The sequence below is a fragment of the Oncorhynchus tshawytscha genome, unplaced genomic scaffold, assembly GCF_018296145.1.
Source record: "Oncorhynchus tshawytscha isolate Ot180627B unplaced genomic scaffold, Otsh_v2.0 Un_scaffold_4246_pilon_pilon, whole genome shotgun sequence".
Lineage (NCBI taxonomy): Eukaryota > Metazoa > Chordata > Actinopteri > Salmoniformes > Salmonidae > Oncorhynchus > Oncorhynchus tshawytscha.
In genome coordinates, this window is record NW_024609831.1 from 1,567,123 (window position 1) to 1,590,760 (window position 23,638).

Consider the following 23,638-nt stretch of genomic DNA (forward strand, 5'->3'; position numbering starts at 1 on the left):
AGGAGGGAGGCAGGAGGTGAGGTAGGCAGGAGGGTAGGGGAGGCAGGAGAGTAGGGAGGCAGGAGAGTAGGGAGGCAGGAGGGAGGTAGGCAGGAGGAGGAGGTAGGCAGGAGAGTAGGAGGCAGGAGAGTAGGGAGGCAGGAGAGGAGGCAGGGGAGGCAGGAGAGTAGGGAGGCAGGAGGTGAGGGAGGCAGGAGAGTAGGGAGGCAGGGAGGCAGGAGGGGAGGGGAGGCAGGAGGGGAGGTAGGCAGGAGGAGGAGGAGGAGCAGGAGGCAGGAGGTGAGGTAGGCAGGAGAGTAGGGAGGCAGGAGGTGAGGTAGGCAGGAGGGTAGGGAGGCAGGAGGTGAGGTAGGCAGGAGAGTAGGGAGGCAGGAGGTGAGGTAGGCAGGAGGGTAGGGAGGCAGGAGGTGAGGTAGGCAGGAGAGTAGGGAGGCAGGAGGTGAGGTAGGCAGGAGAGTAGGGAGGCAGGAGGTGAGGTAGGCAGGAGAGTAGGGAGGCAGGAGAGTAGGGGGAGGAGGGAGGCAGGAGGGGAGGTAGGCAGGAGAGTAGGGAGGCAGGAGAGTAGGGAGGCAGGAGGGTAGGGAGGCAGGAGTTGAGGTAGGCAGGAGAGTAGGGAGGCAGGAGGTGAGGTAGGCAGGAGAGTAGGGAGGCAGGAGGTGAGGTAGGCACAAAAGCGTAGCTCGCTCCGTAGCTGGGAGGGAAAATCTATCGGATACAAGAGAAGCCACTGTTCTCTTTTTCTGAGGTTGTCCTTCTGAATCAATGTGGGTTTCATCCGAGAAGACTCCCACAGAGATTTACCTGAGGGTCTTTCTCTGTCTTCTTCCTGCTGGTCCTTTCTCTCCCTCTCTTCTCCTGTGTGTGTGTGTGTGTGTGTGTGTGTGTACTCACCACACACAGCGCTGCCGTAAAACTCCCAGTAGATGCCTTCGTCAGTGTCTTCACGCCCCTTCAGGTCGGAAAAATACTCTAGAGAGACAGAGACACGGTACAGCTATAAACAGAGACAGAGCAGAGAGAGACACGGTACAGCTATAAACAGAGACAGAGCAGAGAGAGACACGGTACAGCTATAAACAGACACAGAGCAGAGAGAGACACGGTACAGCTATAAACAGGGACAGAGCAGAGAGAGACACGGTACAGCTATAAACAGAGACAGAGCAGGGAGAGAGACAGTACAGCTATAAACAGGGACAGAGCAGAGAGAGACACAGTACAGCTATAAACAGAGACAGAGCAGAGAGAGAGACAGTACAGCTATAAACAGGGACAGAGCAGAGAGAGAGACAGTACAGCTATAAACAGGGACAGAGCAGAGAGACACAGTACAGCTATAAACAGGGACAGACAGAGCAGAGAGAGACAGTACAGCTATAAACAGGGACAGAGCAGAGAGAGAGACAGTACAGCTATAAACAGGGACAGAGCAGAGAGAGACACAGTACAGCTATAAACAGAGACAGAGCAGAGAGAGAGACAGTACAGCTATAAACAGGGACAGAGCAGAGAGAGAGACAGTACAGCTATAAACAGGGACAGAGCAGAGAGAGAGACAGTACAGCTATAAACAGGGACAGAGCAGAGAGAGAGACAGTACAGCTATAAACAGGGACAGAGCAGAGAGAGAGACAGTACAGCTATAAACAGGGACAGAGCAGAGAGAGAGACAGTACAGCTATAAACAGGGACAGAGCAGAGAGAGACACAGTACAGCTATAAACAGAGACAGAGCAGAGAGAGAGACACAGTACAGCTATAAACAGAGACAGAGCAGAGAGAGAGACACGGTACAGCTATAAACAGAGACAGAGCAGAGAGAGACACAGTACAGCTATAAACAGAGACAGAGCAGAGAGAGAGACACGGTACAGCTATAAACAGAGACAGAGCAGAGACAGAGACACGGTACAGCTATAAACAGAGACAGAGCAGAGACAGAGACACGGTACAGCTATAAACAGGGACAGAGCAGAGAGAGAGACACGGTACAGCTATAAACAGAGACAGAGCAGAGACAGAGACACGAGTACAGCTATAAACAGAGACAGAGCAGAGAGAGACACGGTACAGCTATAAACAGAGACAGAGCAGAGACAGAGACACGGTACAGCTATAAACAGGGACAGAGCAGAGAGAGACACGGTACAGCTATAAACAGAGACAGAGCAGAGAGAGACACGGTACAGCTATAAACAGAGACAGAGCAGAGAGAGACACGGTACAGCTATAAACAGAGACAGAGAAGAGAGAGACACAGTACAGCTATAAACAGGGACAGAGCAGAGAGAGAGACAGTACAGCTATAAACAGAGACAGAGCAGAGAGAGACACAGTACAGCTATAAACAGAGACAGAGCAGAGAGAGAGACAGTACAGCTATAAACAGAGACAGAGCAGAGAGAGACACGGTACAGCTATAAACAGAGACAGAGCAGAGAGAGACACAGTACAGCTATAAACAGAGACAGAGCAGAGAGAGACACAGTACAGCTATAAACAGGGACAGAGCAGAGAGAGAGACAGTACAGCTATAAACAGAGACAGAGAGACAGAGCAGAGAGACACAGTACAGCTATAAACAGAGACAGAGCAGAGAGAGACACAGTACAGCTATAAACAGAGACAGAGCAGAGAGAGACACGGTACAGCTATAAACAGAGACAGAGCAGAGAGAGACACAGTACAGCTATAAACATAAACAGAGACTATAAACAGCAGAGAGAGAGACACGGTACAGCTATAAACAGAGACAGAGCAGAGAGAGACACGGTACAGCTATAAACAGAGACAGAGCAGAGAGAGACACAGTACAGCTATAAACAGAGACAGAGCAGAGAGAGACACGGTACAGCTATAAACAGAGACAGAGCAGAGAGAGACACGGTACAGCTATAAACAGAGACAGAGCAGAGAGAGACACAGTACAGCTATAAACAGGGACAGAGCAGAGAGAGACACGGTACAGCTATAAACAGGGACAGAGCAGAGAGAGACATGGTACAGCTATAAACAGGGACAGAGCAGAGAGAGACACGGTACAGCTATAAACAGAGACAGAGCAGAGAGAGACACGGTACAGCTATAAACAGAGACAGAGCAGAGAGAGACACGGTACAGCTATAAACAGGGACAGAGCAGAGAGAGACATGGTACAGCTATAAACAGAGACAGAGCAGAGAGAGACACAGTACAGCTATAAACAGAGACAGAGCAGAGAGAGAGACACGGTACAGCTATAAACAGGGACAGAGCAGAGAGAGAGACACGGTACAGCTATAAACAGGACAGAGCAGAGAGAGAGACACGGTACAGCTATAAACAGGGACAGAGCAGAGAGAGACACGGTACAGCTATAAACAGGGACAGAGCAGAGAGACACGGTACAGCTATAAACAGGGACAGAGCAGAGAGAGAGACACGGTACAGCTATAAACAGGGACAGAGCAGAGAGAGAGACACAGTACAGCTATAAACAGGGACAGAGCAGAGAGAGAGACACGGTACAGCTATAAACAGGGACAGAGCAGAGAGAGAGACGGTACAGCTATAAACAGGGACAGAGCAGAGAGAGAGACACGGTACAGCTATAAACAGGGACAGAGCAGAGAGAGAGACACGGTACAGCTATAAACAGGGACAGAGCAGAGACAGAGACACGGTACAGCTATAAACAGGGACAGAGCAGAGAGAGAGACACGGTACAGCTATAAACAGAGACAGAGCAGAGAGAGAGACACGGTACAGCTATAAACAGAGACAGAGCAGAGAGAGACACAGTACAGCTATAAACAGGGACAGAGCAGAGAGAGACACAGTACAGCTATAAACAGGGACAGAGCAGAGACAGAGACACAGTACAGCTATAAACAGGGACAGAGCAGAGACAGAGACATGGTACAGCTATAAACAGGACAGACAGAGCAGAGAGAGACACGGTACAGCTATAAACAGGGACAGAGCAGAGAGAGACACAGTACAGCTATAAACAGGGACAGAGCAGAGAGACACAGTACAGCTATAAACAGGGACAGAGCAGAGAGAGACACAGTACAGCTATAAACAGGGACAGAGCAGAGACAGAGACATGGTACAGCTATAAACAGGGACAGAGCAGAGAGAGACACGGTACAGCTATAAACAGGGACAGAGCAGAGAGAGAGACACGGTACAGCTATAAACAGGGACAGAGCAGAGAGAGAGACACGGTACAGCTATAAACAGGACAGAGCAGAGAGAGAGACACGGTACAGCTATAAACAGGGACAGAGCAGAGACAGAGACACGGTACAGCTATAAACAGGGACAGAGCAGAGAGAGAGACACGGTACAGCTATAAACAGGACAGAGCAGAGAGAGACACGGTACAGCTATAAACAGAGACAGAGCAGAGAGAGACACGGTACAGCTATAAACAGAGACAGAGCAGAGAGAGACACGGTACAGCTATAAACAGGGACAGAGCAGAGAGACACGGTACAGCTATAAACAGAGACAGAGCAGAGAGAGAGACACGGTACAGCTATAAACAGGGACAGAGCAGAGAGAGACACGGTACAGCTATAAACAGGGAAACAGAGAGAGACACGGTACAGCTATAAACAGGGACAGAGCAGACAGAGACACGGTACAGCTATAAACAGGGACAGAGCAGAGAGAGACAGAGCTATAAACAGGGACAGAGCAGAGAGAGACAGTACAGCTATAAACAGGGACAGAGCAGAGAGACACGGTACAGCTATAAACAGGGACAGAGCAGAGAGAGACACGGTACAGCTATAAACAGGGACAGAACAGAGAGAGACACGGTACAGCTATAAACAGGGACAGAGCAGAGAGAGACACGGTACAGCTATAAACAGGGACAGAGCAGAGAGAGACACGGTACAGCTATAAACAGGGACAGAGCAGAGAGAGACAGTACAGCTATAAACAGGGACAGAGCAGAGAGAGACACGGTACAGCTATAAACAGGGACAGAGCAGAGAGAGACACGGTACAGCTATAAACAGGGACAGAGGGACAGAGAGAGAGAGACACGGTACAGCTATAAACAGGACAGGGACAGAGCAGAGAGACACGGTACAGCTATAAACAGGACAGACAGAGAGAGAGAGAGAGACACGGTACAGCTATAAACAGGGACAGAGCAGAGAGAGACACGGTACAGCTATAAACAGGGACAGAGCAGAGAGGGACACGGTACAGCTATAAACAGGGACAGAACAGAGACAGAGAGAGAGACACGGTACAGCTATAAACAGGACAGAACAGAGAGAGACACGGTACAGCTATAAACAGGGACAGAGCAGAGAGAGACACGGTACAGCTATAAACAGGGACAGAGCAGAGAGAGACACGGTACAGCTATAAACAGGGACAGAGCAGAGAGAGAGACACGGTACAGCTATAAACAGGGACAGAGACAGTACAGAGAGAGACACGGTACAGCTATAAACAGGGACAGAGCAGAGACAGAGACACGGTACAGCTATAAACAGGGACAGAGCAGAGAGAGAGACACGGTACAGCTATAAACAGGGACAGAGCAGAGAGAGAGACACGGTACAGCTATAAACAGAGACAGAGCAGAGAGAGACACAGTACAGCTATAAACAGAGACAGAGCAGAGAGAGACACACGGTACAGCTATAAACAGGGACAGAGCAGAGAGAGAGACACGGTACAGCTATAAACAGAGACAGAGCAGAGAGAGAGACACACAGGTACAGCTATAAACAGAGACAGAGCAGAGAGAGACACGGTACAGCTATAAACAGGGACAGAGCAGAGAGAGACACGGTACAGCTATAAACAGGGACAGAGCAGAGAGAGACACGGTACAGCTATAAACAGGGACAGAGCAGAGAGAGACACGGTACAGCTATAAACAGGACACAGAGAGGTACAGCTATAAACAGGGACAGAGCAGAGAGAGAGACACGGTACAGCTATAAACAGGGACAGAACAGGGACAGAGCAGAGAGAGACACGGTACAGCTATAAACAGGGACAGAGCAGAGAGAGACACGGTACAGCTATAAACAGGGACAGAGCAGAGAGAGACACGGTACAGCTATAAACAGGGACAGAGCAGAGAGAGAGACACGGTACAGCTATAAACAGGGACAGAGCAGAGAGAGACACGGTACAGCTATAAACAGGGACAGAGCAGAGAGAGACACGGTACAGCTATAAACAGGGACAGAGCAGAGAGAGACACGGTACAGCTATAAACAGGGACAGACAGAGAGAGAGAGAGAGACACGGTACAGCTATAAACAGGGACAGAGCAGAGAGAGACACGGTACAGCTATAAACAGGGACAGAGCAGAGAGAGACACGGTACAGCTATAAACAGGGACAGAGCAGAGAGAGACACGGTACAGCTATAAACAGGGACAGAGCAGAGAGAGAGACACGGTACAGCTATAAACACAGGACAGAACAGAGAGAGACACGGTACAGCTATAAACAGGGACAGAGCAGAGAGAGACACGGTACAGCTATAAACAGGGACAGAGCAGAGAGAGACACGGTACAGCTATAAACAGGGACAGAGCAGAGAGAGACACGGTACAGCTATAAACAGGGACAGAGCAGAGAGAGACACAGTACAGCTATAAACAGGGACAGAGCAGAGAGAGACACGGTACAGCTATAAACATAAACAGGGACAGAGCTATAAACAGGGACAGAGAGAGACACGGTACAGCTATAAACAGGGACAGAGCAGAGAGAGAGAGACACGGTACAGCTATAAACAGGGACAGAGCAGAGAGAGAGACACGGTACAGCTATAAACAGGGACAGAACAGAGAGAGACACGGTACAGCTATAAACAGGGACAGGACAGAGCAGAGAGAGACACGGTACAGCTATAAACAGGGACAGAGCAGAGAGAGAGACACGGTACAGCTATAAACAGGGACAGAGCAGAGAGAGAGACACGGTACAGCTATAAACAGGGACAGAGCAGAGAGAGAGACACGGTACAGCTATAAACAGGGACAGAACAGAGAGAGAGACACGGTACAGCTATAAACAGGGACAGAGCAGAGAGAGACACGGTACAGCTATAAACAGGGACAGAGCAGAGAGAGAGACACGGTACAGCTATAAACAGGGATAAACAGGGACAGAGCAGAGAGAGAGACACGGTACAGCTATAAACAGGGACAGAGCAGAGAGAGAGACACGGTACAGCTATAAACAGGGACAGAGCAGAGAGAGAGACACGGTACAGCTATAAACACAGGGACAGAGCAGAGAGAGACAGAGACACGGTACAGCTATAAACAGGGACAGAGCAGAGAGAGACACGAGACAGCTATACAGCTATAAACAGGGGACAGAACAGAGAGAGACACGGTACAGCTATAAACAGGGACAGAGCAGAGAGAGAGACAGAGGTACAGCTATAAACAGGGACAGAGCAGAGAGAGACACGGTACAGCTATAAACAGGGACAGAGCAGAGAGAGACACGGTACAGCTATAAACAGGGACAGAGCAGAGAGACAGAGACACAGTACAGCTATAAACAGGGACAGAGCAGAGAGAGACACGGTACAGCTATAAACAGGGAAACAGGGACAGAGCAGAGACAGAGACAGAGACACGGTACAGCTATAAACAGGGACAGAGCAGAGAGAGACACGGTACAGCTATAAACAGGACAGACAGAGAGAGAGAGACACGGTACAGCTATAAACAGGGACAGAGCAGAGAGAGAGACACGGTACAGCTATAAACAGGGACAGAGCAGAGAGAGAGACACGGTACAGCTAAACAGGGACAGAGCAGAGAGAGACACGGTACAGCTATAAACAGGGACAGAGCAGAGAGAGAGACACGGTACAGCTATAAACAGGGACAGAGCAGAGAGAGACACGGTACAGCTATAAACAGGGACAGAGCAGAGAGAGACACGGTACAGCTATAAACAGGGACAGAGAGAGAGACAGAGACACGGTACAGCTATAAACAGGGACAGAGCAGAGAGAGGACAGAGACACGGTACAGCTATAAACAGGGACAGAGCAGAGCAGAGAGAGACACGGTACAGCTATAAACAGGGACAGAGCAGAGAGAGACACGGTACAGCTATAAACAGGGACAGAGCTATAAACAGACAGACAGAGAGAGAGACACGGTACAGCTATAAACAGGGACAGAGCAGAGAGAGAGACACGGTACAGCTATAAACAGGGACAGAGCAGAGAGAGACACGGTACAGCTATAAACAGGGACAGAGCAGAGAGAGACACAGTACAGCTATAAACAGGGACAGAGCAGAGAGAGAGACACGGTACAGCTATAAACAGGGACAGAGCAGAGAGAGACACGGTACAGCTATAAACAGGGACAGAGCAGAGAGAGACACGGTACAGCTATAAACAGGGACAGAGCAGAGAGAGACACGGTACAGCTATAAACAGGGACAGAGCAGAGAGAGACACGGTACAGCTATAAACAGGGACAGAGCAGAGAGAGACACGGTACAGCTATAAACAGAGACACGGTACAGCTATAAACAGGGACAGAGCAGACAGAGACACGGTACAGCTATAAACAGGGACAGAACAGAGAGAGACACGGTACAGCTATAAACAGGGACAGAGCAGAGAGAGAGACACGGTACAGCTATAAACAGGGACAGAGCAGAGAGAGACACGGTACAGCTATAAACAGGGACAGAACAGACAGAGACACGGTACAGCTATAAACAGGGAACAGGGACAGAGGGACAGAGCAGAGAGACACGGTACAGCTATAAACAGGGACAGAGCAGAGAGAGAGACACGGTACAGCTATAAACAGGGACAGAGCAGAGAGAGACATGGTACAGCTATAAACAGGGACAGAACAGAGAGAGACAGCTATAAACAGGGACAGAGCAGAGAGAGACACGGTACAGCTATAAACAGGGACAGAGCAGAGAGAGACACGGTACAGCTATAAACAGGGACAGAGCAGAGAGAGACACGGTACAGCTATAAACAGGGACAGAGCAGAGAGAGACACGGTACAGCTATAAACAGGGACAGAGCAGAGAGAGACACGGTACAGCTATAAACAGGGACAGAGCAGAGAGAGACACGGTACAGCTATAAACAGGGACAGAGCAGAGAGAGAGACACGGTACAGCTATAAACAGGGACAGAGCAGAGAGAGACACGGTACAGCTATAAACAGGGACAGAGCAGAGAGAGACACGGTACAGCTATAAACAGGGACAGAGCAGAGCAGAGAGAGACACGGTACAGCTATAAACAGGGACAGAGCAGAGAGAGACACGGTACAGCTATAAACAGGGACAGAGCAGAGAGAGACACGGTACAGCTATAAACAGGGACAGAGCAGAGAGAGACACGGTACAGCTATAAACAGGGACAGAGACAGAGAGAGACACGGTACAGCTATAAACAGGGACAGAGCAGAGAGAGACACGGTACAGCTATAAACAGGGACAGAGCAGAGAGAGAGAGAGAGACACGGTACAGCTATAAACAGGGACAGAGCAGAGAGAGACACGGTACAGCTATAAACAGGGACAGAGCAGAGAGAGACACGGTACAGCTATAAACAGGGACAGAGCAGAGAGAGACACGGTACAGCTATAAACAGGGACAGAGCAGACAGACAGGGACAGAGAGAGAGACACGGTACAGCTATAAACAGGGACAGACAGACACGGTACAGCTATAAACAGGGACAGAGCAGAGAGAGACACGGTACAGCTATAAACAGGGACAGAGCAGAGAGAGACACGGTACAGCTATAAACAGGGACAGAGCAGAGAGAGAGACACGGTACAGCTATAAACAGGGACAGAGCAGAGAGAGAGACACGGTACAGCTATAAACAGGGACAGAGCAGAGAGAGACACGGTACAGCTATAAACAGGGACAGAGCAGAGAGAGACACGGTACAGCTATAAACAGGGACAGAGCAGAGAGAAACAGGGACAGCTATAAACAGGGACAGAGAGAGAGAGAGAGAGACACGGTACAGCTATAAACAGGGACAGAGCAGAGAGAGAGACACGGTACACAGCTATAAACAGGGACAGAGCAGAGAGAGACACGGTACAGCTATAAACAGGGACAGAGCAGAGAGAGAGACACGGTACAGCTATAAACAGGGACAGAGCAGAGAGAGAGACACGGTACAGCTATAAACAGGGACAGAGCAGAGAGAGACATGGTACAGCTATAAACAGGGACAGACAGAGAGAGACACGGTACAGCTATAAACAGGGACAGAGCAGAGAGAGAGACACGGAGACAGCTATAAACAGGGACAGAGCAGAGAGAGCTATAAACACACAGTTCAGCTATAAACAGGGACAGAGCAGAGAGAGAGACACGGTACAGCTATAAACAGGACAGACAGAGACAGACAGAGACACGGTACAGCTATAAACAGGGACAGAGCAGAGAGAGACACGGTACAGCTATAAACAGGGACAGAACAGAGAGAGACACGGTACAGCTATAAACAGGGACAGAGCAGAGAGAGACACGGTACAGCTATAAACAGGGACAGAGCAGAGAGAGACACGGTACAGCTATAAACAGGACAGACAGAGCAGTACAGAGAGAGACACGGTACAGCTATAAACAGGGACAGAGCAGAGAGAGACACGGTACAGCTATAAACAGGGACAGAGCAGAGAGAGACACGGTACAGCTATAAACAGGGACAGAGCAGAGAGAGACACGGTACAGCTATAAACAGGGACAGAGCAGAGAGAGACACGGTACAGCTATAAACAGGGACAGAGCAGAGAGAGACACGGTACAGCTATAAACAGGGACAGAGCAGGGACAGAGAGAGAGAGACACGGTACAGCTATAAACAGGGACAGAGCAGAGAGAGACACGGTACAGCTATAAACAGGGACAGAGCAGAGAGAGAGACAGAGACACGGTACAGCTATAAACAGGGACAGAGCAGAGAGAGACACGGTACAGCTATAAACAGGGACAGAGCAGAGAGAGAGACACGGTACAGCTATAAACAGGGACAGAGCAGAGAGAGAGACACGGTACAGCTATAAACAGGGACAGAGCAGAGGGAGAGACACGGTACAGCTATAAACAGGGACAGAGCAGAGAGAGACACGGTACAGCTATAAACAGGGACAGAGCAGAGAGAGACACGGTACAGCTATAAACAGGACAGAGCAGAGAGAGAGAGAGAGACACGGTACAGCTATAAACAGGGACAGATAAACAGGACAGCTATAAACAGGGACAGAGCAGAGAGAGAGAGACACGGTACAGCTATAAACAGGGACAGACAGAGAGAGAGAGAGACACGGTACAGCTATAAACAGGGACAGAGCAGAGAGAGAGAGAGACACGGTATAAACAGGGACAGCTATAAACAGGGACAGAGCAGAGAGAGAGACACGGTACAGCTATAAACAGGGACAGAGCAGAGAGAGAGACACGGTACAGCTATAAACAGGGACAGAGCAGAGAGAGACACGGTACAGCTATAAACAGGGACAGAGCAGAGAGAGACACGGTACAGCTATAAACAGGGACAGAGCAGAGAGAGAGACACGGTACAGCTATAAACAGGGACAGAGCAGAGAGAGACACGGTACAGCTATAAACAGGGACAGAGCAGAGAGAGACACGGTACAGCTATAAACAGGGACAGAGAGACACGGTACAGCTATAAACAGAGAGAGACACGGTACAGCTATAAACAGGGACAGAGCAGAGAGAGAGACACGGTACAGCTATAAACAGGGACAGAGCAGAGAGAGACACGGTACAGCTATAAACAGGGACAGAGCAGAGAGAGAGAGACACGGTACAGCTATAAACAGGGACAGAGCAGAGAGAGAGACACGGTACAGCTATAAACAGGGACAGAGCAGAGAGAGACACGGTACAGCTATAAACAGGGACAGAGCAGAGAGAGACACGGTACAGCTATAAACAGGGACAGAGCAGAGAGAGACACGGTACAGCTATAAACAGGGACAGAGCAGCTATAAAGAGACACGGTACAGCTATAAACAGGGACAGAGCAGAGAGAGACACGGTACAGCTATAAACAGGGACAGAGCAGAGAGAGAGACACGGTACAGCTATAAACAGGGACAGAGCAGAGAGAGACACGGTACAGCTATAAACAGGGACAGAGCAGAGAGAGACACGGTACAGCTATAAACAGGGACAGACAGAGTACAGCTATAAACAGGGACAGAGCAGAGAGAGACACGGTACAGCTATAAACAGGGACAGAGCAGAGAGAGACACGGTACAGCTATAAACAGGGACAGAGCAGAGAGAGACACGGTACAGCTATAAACAGGGACAGAGCAGAGAGAGACACGGTACAGCTATAAACAGGGACAGAGCAGAGAGAGACACGGTACAGCTATAAACAGGGACAGAGCAGAGAGAGACACGGTACAGCTATAAACAGGGACAGAGCAGAGAGAGACACGGTACAGCTATAAACAGGGACAGAGCAGAGAGAGACACGGTACAGCTATAAACAGGGACAGAGCAGAGAGAGACACGGTACAGCTATAAACAGGGACAGAGCAGAGAGTACAGCTATAAACAGGGACACAGAGAGAGTACAGCTATAAACAGGGACAGAGCAGAGAGAGACACGGTACAGCTATAAACAGGGACAGAGCAGAGAGAGAGACACGGTACAGCTATAAACAGGGACAGAGCAGAGAGAGACATGGTACAGCTATAAACAGGGACAGAGCAGAGAGAGACACGGTACAGCTATAAACAGGGACAGAGCAGAGAGAGACACGGTACAGCTATAAACAGGGACAGAGCAGAGAGAGACACGGTACAGCTATAAACAGGGACAGAGCAGAGAGAGACACGGTACAGCTATAAACAGGGACAGAGCAGAGAGAGACACGGTACAGCTATAAACAGGGACAGAGCAGAGAGAGAGACACGGTACAGCTATAAACAGGGAAACAGACACGGACAGCTATAAACAGGGACAGAGCAGAGAGAGAGACGGTACAGCTATAAACAGGGACAGAGCAGAGAGAGACACGGTACAGCTATAAACAGGGACAGAGCAGAGAGAGACACGGTACAGCTATAAACAGGGACAGAGCAGAGAGAGACACAGTACAGCTATAAACAGGGACAGAGCAGACAGAGAGAGACACGGTACAGCTATAAACAGGGACAGAGCAGAGAGAGACACGGTACAGCTAAACAGGGACATAAACAGGGACAGAGCAGAGAGAGACACGGTACAGCTATAAACAGGGACAGAGCAGAGAGAGACACGGTACAGCTATAAACAGGGACAGAGCAGAGAGAGAGACACGGTACAGCTATAAACAGGGACAGAGCAGAGAGAGACACGGTACAGCTATAAACAGGGACAGAGCAGAGAGAGACACGGTACAGCTATAAACAGGGACAGAGCAGAGAGAGAGACACGGTACAGCTATAAACAGGGACAGAGCAGAGAGAGACAGACTATAAACAGGGACAGAGCAGAGAGAGAGACAGTACAGCTATAAACAGGGACAGAGCAGAGAGAGACACGGTACAGCTATAAACAGGGACAGAGCAGAGAGAGACACGGTACAGCTATAAACAGGGACAGAGCAGAGAGAGAGACACGGTACAGCTATAAACAGGGACAGAGCAGAGAGAGAGACACGGTACAGCTATAAACAGGGACAGAGCAGAGTACAGCTATAAACAGGGACACAGAGGTACAGCTATAAACAGGGACAGAGCAGAGAGAGAGACACGGTACAGCTATAAACAGGGACAGAGCAGAGAGAGACACGGTACAGCTATAAACAGGGACAGAGCAGAGAGAGACACGGTACAGCTAAACAAACAGAGGACAGAGCAGAGAGAGACACGGTACAGCTATAAACAGGGACAGAGCAGAGAGAGACACGGTACAGCTATAAACAGGGACAGAGCAGAGACACGGTACAGCTATAAACAGAGACAGAGAGAGACACAGTACAGCTATAAACAGGGACAGAGCAGAGAGAGAGACACGGTACAGCTATAAACAGGGACAGAGCAGAGAGAGACACGGTACAGCTATAAACAGGGACAGAGCAGAGAGAGTACAGCTATAAACAGGGACGCAGTACAGAGACACGGTACATAAACAGGGACAGAGCAGAGAGAGACACGGTACAGCTATAAACAGGGACAGAGCAGAGAGAGACACGGTACAGCTATAAACAGGGACAGAGCAGAGAGAGAGACACGGTACAGCTATAAACAGGGACAGAGCAGAGAGAGAGACACGGTACAGCTATAAACAGGGACAGAGCAGAGAGAGAGACAGAGCTATAAACAGGGACAGAGCACGGTACAGCTATAAACAGGGACAGAGCAGAGAGAGAGACACGGTACAGCTATAAACAGGGACAGAGCAGAGAGAGACACGGTACAGCTATAAACAGGGACAGAGCAGAGAGAGAGAGACGGTACAGCTATAAACAGGGACAGAGCAGAGAGAGACACGGTACAGCTATAAACAGGGACAGAGCAGAGAGAGAGACACGGTACAGCTATAAACAGGGACAGAGCAGAGAGAGAGACACGGTACAGCTATAAACAGAGGACACGGTACAGCTATAAACAGGGACAGAGAGAGACACGGTACAGCTATAAACAGGGACAGAGCAGAGAGAGACACGGTACAGCTATAAACAGGGACAGAGCAGAGAGAGACACGGTACAGCTATAAACAGGGACAGAGCAGAGAGAGAGACACGGTACAGCTATAAACAGGGACAGAGCAGAGAGAGAGACACGGTACAGCTATAAACAGGGACAGAGCAGAGAGAGAGACACGGTACAGCTATACAAGGGACAGGACAGCTATAAACAGGGACAGAGAGAGAGACACGGTACAGCTATAAACAGGGACAGAGCAGAGAGAGACACGGTACAGCTATAAACAGGGACAGAGCAGAGAGAGACACGGTACAGCTATAAACAGGGACAGAGCAGAGAGAGACACGGTACAGCTATAAACAGGGACAGACAGAGAGACACGGTACAGCTATAAACAGGGACAGAGCAGAGAGAGAGACACGGTACAGCTATAAACAGGGACAGAGCAGAGAGAGACACGGTACAGCTATAAACAGGGACAGAGCAGAGAGAGACACGGTACAGCTATAAACAGGGACAGAGCAGAGAGAGACACGGTACAGCTATAAACAGGGACAGAGCAGAGAGAACGAGAGAAAGAGATGCATATTTTTGTAGAGACGTCTGGCTCTGCATTGGTGAGAGACAATGATAAAAAGAAAGGAAAAAACAGAGGATAGAGAAAGCCGCTGCTGCAGATGAGAGGAAAAGAGGCCATATGAACCTTCCCCCGCCCCAACCTGGCCCCCACCACCCACCCTGGCCCCCCACCCCCCAACCTGGCCCCCCACCCTGGTCCCCGCCCCCACCCTGGGCCCCCACCCCCCACCCCCCACCCTGGCCCCCACCCCCCAACCTGGCCCCCGCCCTGCCCCCGCCCCCAACCTTGGCCCCCGCCCCCAACCTGGCCCCCGCCCTCCCTGTTCACTCTGCCTCACGGTGGAACAGGCGGAGCGCGGCAGTGTGTGTCAGACATGCATCTCTAATCAGATTCCACTCGGGAGCCTTCAAAGCCGCTAGGGAGCCATCCTCTCTCACACACACACGTAAATCACCGGGTGTTCACTCCACCGAGTGTTCATTTAAAAACGGCTCCGGCTGCTTGGACAGCAGGTCACTATGTTTGCACTCTGTGTGTGTGTGTGTATGTTTATGTATGTGTTTGTGTGTGTGTGTGCTTGTGCACAGGGAGCTGGTGTGGGAGCGGGGGCAGCTGTGCGGGGGCTTGGCGTTGGGTGGGTAGTGTGGCAGTGCCAGAGGCAGCAAGGGAGTGTTGTGCCAGCTACAGCCATTCAGGGATTCAGCAGTTAAGCCTCATTAAAAAACCCGGAACGGAGAGGGAAAGAGAAAGAGCAGAGAGGGAAAGGGAAAGGCAGAGAGGGAAAGGAGAGAGAGGCAGAGAGGGAAAAGAGAGAGGCAGAGAGGGAAAGGAGAGAGAGGCAGAGAGGGAAAGGAAAGGAGAGAGAGGCAGAGAGGGAAAGGAGAGAGAGGCAGAGAGGGAAAAGAGAGAGGCAGAGAGGGAAAAAGGAAAGAGAGAGGCAGAGATGGGAAGGAGAGAGAGGCAGAGATGGGAAGGAGAGAGAGGCAGAGATGGGAAGGAGAGAGAGGCAGAGAGGGGAAGGAGAGAGAGGCAGAGAGGGGAAGGAGAGAGAGGCAGAGAGGGAAAGGAGGGAGAGGCAGAGAGGAAAGGAGAGAGGCAGAGAGGGAAAGGAGGGAGAGGCAGGAGGGAAAGGAGAGGCAGAGAGGGAAAGGAGGGAGAGGCAGAGAGGGAAAGGAGGGAGAGGCAGAGAGGGAAAGGAGGGAGAGGCAGAGAGGGAAAGGAGGGAGAGGCAGAGAGGGAAAGGAGGGAGAGGCAGAGAGGGAAAAGGAGGCAGAGAGGGCAGAGGGAGAGGAAAGGAGGAGGGAGAGGCAGAGAGGGAAGGAGGGAGAGGGAGAGGGGCAGAGAGGGCAGAAGGAAAGGAGAGAGAGGCAGAGAGGGAAAGGAGGGAGAGGCAGAGAGGGAAAGGAGGAGGGAGAGGCAGAGAGGGAAAGGAGGGAGAGAGAGAGGGAAAGGAGAGGGCAAAGGAGAGGAGAGAGGCAGAGAGGGAAAGGAGAGAGAGGCAGAGAGGGAAAGGAGAGAGAGGCAGAGAGGGGAAGGAGAGAGAGGCAGAGAGGGAAAGGAGAGAGAGGCAGAGAGGGAAAGGAGAGAAAGAGAGAGAAAGGAGAGAGAGGCAGAGAGAGAAAGGAGAGAAAGAACGAGGCGAAGGAAAGTAAGAAAGTGTGTGTTGTGCTAGCTGCTGATTAGAGCTCCCAGGGAGAGAGAACACATTGGGGGAGGAGGTGAAAATCAGACTGGCAGGCAGCACATCCAGACAAACCTGATGATTTACCACGCCCCCCTTCTCTCTCTCCCTCTCTCTCTCTACTTCCTCTCGCTCCATCTTTCATTCTCTCTCTAGCTCCTTCACGCTTGCTCAGCCTCGTTCCAGTTCTCTCTGTCACACTATCCCTCCCTCTATATTTCATTCTCTCTCTCTAGCCCTTCACACTCCCTCCATCTGTCTTTTAGTCGTACTCACTCTCTCCATTTCACACACTCACTGTTTCTAGCTTCCTTGCGCTTGCCGTGCCTTCCGCTCGCTCAGTCTCTAACGTGGTCTTACACAAAGCCTGGGAGTTGAGACGGAGAGAGGACGGGAACGAGAGAATGGAAGGAAGGATGAAGAGGCAATTACCCTGCAACCCCACTGAGTGTGTTCATTTGTTAGTGCTGGCTTGTTGTATACAGTGCCTTGCGAAAGTATTCGGCCCCCTTGAACTTTGCGACCTTTTGCCACATTTCAGGCTTCAAACATAAAGATATAAAACTGTATTTTTTTGTGAAGAATCAACAACAAGTGGGACACAATCATGAAGTGGAACGACATTTATTGGATATTTCAAACTTTTTTAACAAATCGAAAACTGAAAAATTGGGTGTGCAAAATTATTCAGCCCCCTTAAGTTAATACTTTGTAGCGCCACCTTTTGCTGCGATTACAGCTGTAAGTCGCTTGGGGTATGTCTCTATATGTTTTGCACATCGAGAGACTGACATTTTTTCCCATTCCTCCTTGCAAAACAGCTCGAGCTCAGTGAGGTTGGATGGAGAGCATTTGTGAACAGCAGGTTTCAGTTCTTTCCACAGATTCTCGATTGGATTCAGGTCTGGACTTTGACTTGGCCATTCTAACACCTGGATATGTTTATTTTTGAACCATTCCATTGTAGATTTTGCTTTATGTTTTGGATCATTGTCTTGTTGGAAGACACATCTCCATCCCAGTCTCAGGTCTTTTGCAGACTCCATCAGGTTTTCTTCCAGAATGGTCCTGTATTTGGCTCCATCCATCTTCCCATCAATTTTAACCATCTTCCCTGTCCCTGCTGAAGAAAAGCAGGCCCAAACCATGATGCTGCCACCACCATGTTTGACAGTGGGGATGGTGTGTTCAGGGTGATGAGCTGTGTTGCTTTTACGCCAAACATAACATTTTGCATTGTTGCCAAAAAGTTCCATTTTGGTTTCATCTGACCAGAGCACCTTCTTCCACATGTTTGGTGTGTTTCCCAGGTGGCTTGTGGCAAACTTTAAACAACACTTTTTATGGATATCTTTAAGAAATGGCTTTCTTCTTGCCACTCTTCCATAAAGGCCAGATTTGTGCAATATACGACTGATTGTTGTCCTATGGACAGAGTCTCCCACCTCAGCTGTAGATCTCTGCAGTTCATCCAGAGTGATCATGGGCCTCTTGGCTGCATCTCTGATCAGTCTTCTCCTTGTATGAGCTGAAAGTTTAGAGGGACGCCGGGTCTTGGTAGATTTGCAGTGGTCTGATACTGCTTCCATTTCAATATTATCGCTTGCACAGTGCTCCTTGGGATGTTTAAAGCTTGGGAAATCTTTTTGTATCCAAATCCGGCTTTAAAGTTCTTCACAACAGTATCTCGGACCTGCCTGGTGTGCTCCTTGTTCTTCATGATGCTCTCTGCGCTTTTAACGGACCTCTGAGACTATCACAGTGCAGGTGCATTTATACGGAGACTTGATTACACACAGGTGGATTGTATTTATCATCATTAGTCATTTAGGTCAACATTGGATCATTCAGAGATCCTCACTGAACTTCTGGAGAGAGTTTGCTGCACTGAAAGTAAAGGGGCTGAATAATTTTGCACGCCCAATTTTTCCGTTTTCGATTTGTTAAAAAAGTTTGAAATATCCAATAAATGTCGTTCCACTTCATGATTGTGTCCCACTTGTTGTTGATTCTTCACAAAAAAATACAGTTTTATATCTTTATGTTTGAAGCCTGAAATGTGGCAAAAGGTCGCAAAGTTCAAGGGGGCTGAATACTTTCGCAAGGCACTGTATATGCCTCTCTGCAGTGTGTGTGTGTGTCAGCAGGGTATAGCTGAGCACTGTGCTCCCCATAGCTCTAAATGACAGGCTGGCTCTGTGGCCGTGCTGCTCTGTGGCCGTGCTGCACTGTGGCCGTGCTGCTCTGTGGCCGTGCTGCTCTGTGGCCGTGCTGCTCTGTGGCCGTGCTGCACTGTGGCACTGTGCTGCTGCACTGTGGCCGTGCTGCACTGTGGCCGTGCTGCTCTGTGGCCGTGCTGCTCTGTGGCCGTGCTGCTCTGTGGTTTGCGGGGGAAGCAGCCGTTTTAAATGCTAAGTAGGAAGTGGTGATTAGGGGAGGAGAGCGGAGGGAGAGAGGGAGAGCAGAGAAGAGAAGAAAAGAGAGGTGCATGGCTCGGATTGCTACCCCCGTCCACCCCTCCTTCTGCCCCCCCCTCTCCCCCGGCTCTCTGCTCTCCCTGGGTAATGTGGGTCACGATATTGCAGCACTCAGCGCTCAGGGCAGTATGTGTGTGTGTGTGTGTGTGTCAATGGAGATACTCTCTCTACCGACACACATCGCCTCTGTGTTACATCACCACCATACTTCCAGCTCCACACAGACACGGAAACACACGGCTATTTCAGATGTTGTCTTGTTTCCCTGCTCAGTCCAAGGCATTCGGGAACGAGGGATCTACCTCGCAAATAAACAATATTAGGAAACAAAATCCCAGAGAATCGCTGTAGAAGGCCCAGAGGCCAGGGAGGGAAGAACAGAGAGGGAGAGAGAGTCCAGAGAGGGAGAGAGAGTCCAGGGAGGGAGAGAGAGTCCAGAGAGGGAGAGAGAGTCCAGAGAGGGAGAGAGAGTCCAGAGAGGGAGAGAGAGTCCAGAGAGGGAGAGAGAGTCCAGAGAGGGAGAGAGAGTCCAGAGAGGGAGAGAGAGTCCAGAGAGGGAGAGAGAGTCCAGAGAGGGAGAGAGAGTCCAGAAAGGGAGAAAGAGTCCAGAGAGGGAGAGAGAGTCCAGAAAGGGAGAAAGAGTCCAGAGAGGGAGAGAGAGTCCAGAAAGGGAGAGAGAGTCCAGAGAGGGAGAGAGAGTCCAGAGAGGGAGAGAGAGTCCAGAGAGGGAGAGAGAGTCCAGAGAGGGAGAGAGAGTCCAGAGAGGGAGAGAGAGTCCAGAGAGGGAGAGAGAGTCCAGAGAGGGAGAGAGAGTCCAGGGAGGGAGAGAGTCCAGAAAGGGAGAGAGAGTCCAGAGAGGGAGAGAGAGTCCAGGGAGGGAAGAGAGTCCAGAGAGGGAAGAGAGTCCAGGGAGGGAAGAGAGTCCAGGAGGGAAGAGAGTCCAGAGAGGGAAGAAGGGAGGGAAGAGAGTCCAGGGAGGGAAGAGAGAGAGGAGAGTCCAGGGAGGGAAGAGAGAGAGAGAGTCCAGGGAGGGAAGAGGAGAGGAGAGTCCAGGGAGGGGAAGAGGGGAGGGTCCAGGGAGGGAAGAGAGAGAGGAGAGTCCAGGGAGGGAAAGAGAGAGGAGGGTCCAGGGAGGGAAGAGAGAGAGGGAGGGTCCAGGGAGGGAAGAGAGAGAGGAGAGTCCAGGGAGAGAAGAGAGAGAGGAGAGTCCAGGGAGGGAAGAGAGAGAGGAGAGTCCAGGGAGGGAAGAGAGAGAGGAGAGTCCAGGGAGGGAAGAGAGAGAGGAGAGTCCAGGGAGGGAAGAGAGAGAGGAGAGTCCAGGGAGGGAAGAGAGAGGGGAGGGTCCAGGGAGGGAAGAGAGAGAGGAGAGTCCAGGGAGGGAAGAGAGAGGGGAGGGTCCAGGGAGGGAAGAGAGAGGGGAGGGTCCAGGGAGGGAAGAGAGAGAGGAGAGTCCAGGGAGGGAAAGAGAGAGGAGAGCCCAGGGAGAGAAGAGAGAGAGGAGAGTCCAGGGAGGGAAGAGAGAGAGGAGAGTCCAGGGAGAGAAGAGAGAGAGGAGAGTCCAGGGAGGGAAGAGAGAGAGGAGAGTCCAGAGTGGGAAGAGAGAGAGGAGAGTCCAGGGAGGGAAGAGAGAGAGGAGAGTCCAGAGAGGGAAGAGAGAGAGGAGAGTCCAGAGAGGGAAGAGAGAGAGGAGAGTCCAGAGAGGGAAGAGAGTCCAGGGAGGGAAGAGAGAGAAAGGAGAGTCCAGGGAGGGAAGAGAGTCCAGGGAGGGAAGAGAGAGAGGAGAGTCCAGGGAGTGAAGAGAGAGAGGAGAGTCCAGGGAGGGAAGAGAGAGGGGAGAGTCCAGGGAGGGAAGAGAGAGGAGAGGGAGGAGAAGACAGGGAGGGAGGAGCGGAGCGGAGAGGACAAGGAGGGAGGGAGTGCTCCTAGTGGGTTCTGGGGTGCTCCTAGTGGGCAGGCTTATGTAAAATAGTATCAACTCATCAACACTTGAGGATTAGTGAGTGGAGAGAGGCAGAGAGGGCTGGAGCTGAAGCAACACTGTGGGCCACCGTGGAATTGAGCTGAAGGGGGAAATTCTAATCCCCCTTTTTGCCTAAATGAATTGGATTTGTTGTGCGTTTTCTCTCTCTGGGAAGTACAGATCAGGTTAGGTGAGTGGAGTGAACTAGGCACCGTTTGGCAATTGCTGCTGGAGTGTGTATAAGAGGAGGAAAGTGTGTGTGTGTGTGTGTGTGTGTGTGTGTGTGTGTGTGAGGGAGGGAGAGCGTGTGCGCCAGAGCAGGGCTGATTAATAATGACCTGAATAGCCGGGGAGGAGAACGGATGGAGGGAGGAAGAGAGAGAGAGAGAGAGGGAGGGAGGAAGAGAGAGAGGGATGCTAGCTCACTGCGGTTCTCTCAAGCACTCAATGGAACGCTGTCCTCTACTTCCCCTTGGTATATCTCCTCACCATCCATTTAAACTGTGTGTGTGTCTGTCTGTGTGTTTGTGTGTGTGTGTGTAATGAGGCTGTCCCTATCCTGGCCCCCAGAAACCGGTGTGTTGGGCCAGAGCCAGAACACATGTAGGCAAAGCCGTGTTTTGAAAATTCGTCATTGGCTTTGATACACCGATTGGTTAGCGATGATCCAATCGCCGGTGACTTGTTTTTGTACAACAACCCTTATTTTGACGTCCCCAACAACGACCTCCCTGACGGCAGTCTCTGACTGAAGTATGTAGTGAACATAGAACAGTGGAAGTATTCCGTTTGAGTCGTCAGGCAACCTCTCTCCCCCTCACTGCACCGCTCACAAGGGCCAGCCCTTAGAGGATGACCCCTCTACAGCTGTTGCTAAGTAACCTGATAGTGGGGTAACGCGGGCAACTCCCGAGGATGATACTGTGTCCTCCACAGATGAGGAACACACACACACACCATCTCTAAAGCAGTCTCACCAGAGAGGAATCCCTCCATGCCGTGGGAGTGTGTCATGCGGAGGAGGCTGCGGCCAGAGTACGTAGCCAGGGTTGGGTCAGCTCCGTAGGACAGCAGCAGACGGACCACTTCCAGATGGTCATTCTCCACCGCGTCATGGAGGGGCCTGGGGGGGAGGGAGACAGACATGCCACACACACACTCGCGTTATGTACAGAGCCTTGGAAGGCAATTGTCCATGTCCATATGTCTGGCCTGTGTGTTAGTGAGAGAGAAAGTGAGTGTCCATGCTTAAGTGTGTGTGTGTGTGTGTGTGTGTGTCTACCTGGTGCCTTCCTGGGCGCTACAGTTGACGTCGGCACCGTGCTCCAGCAGGTGCTGAGTGATAGCAAGCCAGCCACGTGCACATGCCTCGTGCAACGCACAGTAGCCCGCGTTGTCACGGTGATTGACATCACACACCCCGTTCTCCAGGCAGTACAGCACTACATCCTAGATAGGCCACAGAGAACAGAGGGGTTAGGGTCTCCACAGACAGGAGACAGAGGGGTTAGGGTCTCCACAGACAGGGGACAGAGGGGTTAGGGTCTCCACAGACAGGGGACAGACAGGGGACCGGGGTTAGGGTCTCCACAGACAGGAGACCGAGGGGTTAGGGTCTCCACAGACAGGGGACAGAGGGGTTAGGGTCTCCACAGACAGGGGACCGAGGGGGGGTTAGGGTCTCCACAGACAGGGGACCAGACAGTGGACAGAGGGGTTAGGGTCTCCCAGACAAACAGGAGACAGGGAACAGAGGGGTTAGGGTCTCCACAGACAGACAGTGGACAGAGGGGTTAGGGTCTCCACAGACAGGGACCGAGGGGTTAGGGTCTCCACAGACAGGGGACAGAGGGGTTAGGGTCTCCACAGACATGAGACAGAGGGGTTAGGGTCTCCACAGACAGGAGACCGAGGGGTTAGGGTCTCCACAGACAGGAGACCGAGGGGTTAGGGAAGTTCATAGGGTTCTGAAAGGAATACGGTGCTTTAGTCCACATCTTCCAGTTCCATTCAAAATTCCATTTAATTCAATGAAGCTTAAAAGAAACAGATACACACTGAGAAGGGTGAAATTCATCAACAGCCATAGGAAGTTTGATCTAAATCTAACAGACGACACATTTGAATGAGAACAATCTCTTGGGTTCATTCTAAGATCCAACTTAACCCTAGACCCCGTGTTATTCCTCAGTATAGTACCTACTACACTAGCTGTATCAGACTGACTCAACCCTACCTAGACCCCGTGTTATTCCTCAGTATGGTACCT

The 23,638-nt window shown here is 50.8% G+C and overlaps 1 protein-coding gene across 1 annotated transcript in view; it reads right to left on the reverse strand.

The window, feature by feature from the left end:
- The window catches only part of LOC112237477 (BCL-6 corepressor-like), a 103,137-nt gene that overhangs the window by 10,046 nt on the left and 69,453 nt on the right, over window positions 1–23,638 (reverse strand). The window contains 3 exon segments of the mRNA XM_042319483.1: window positions 892–969; window positions 22,347–22,492; window positions 22,652–22,818. Coding sequence (XP_042175417.1) covers window positions 892–969; window positions 22,347–22,492; window positions 22,652–22,818 — 391 coding nt within the window.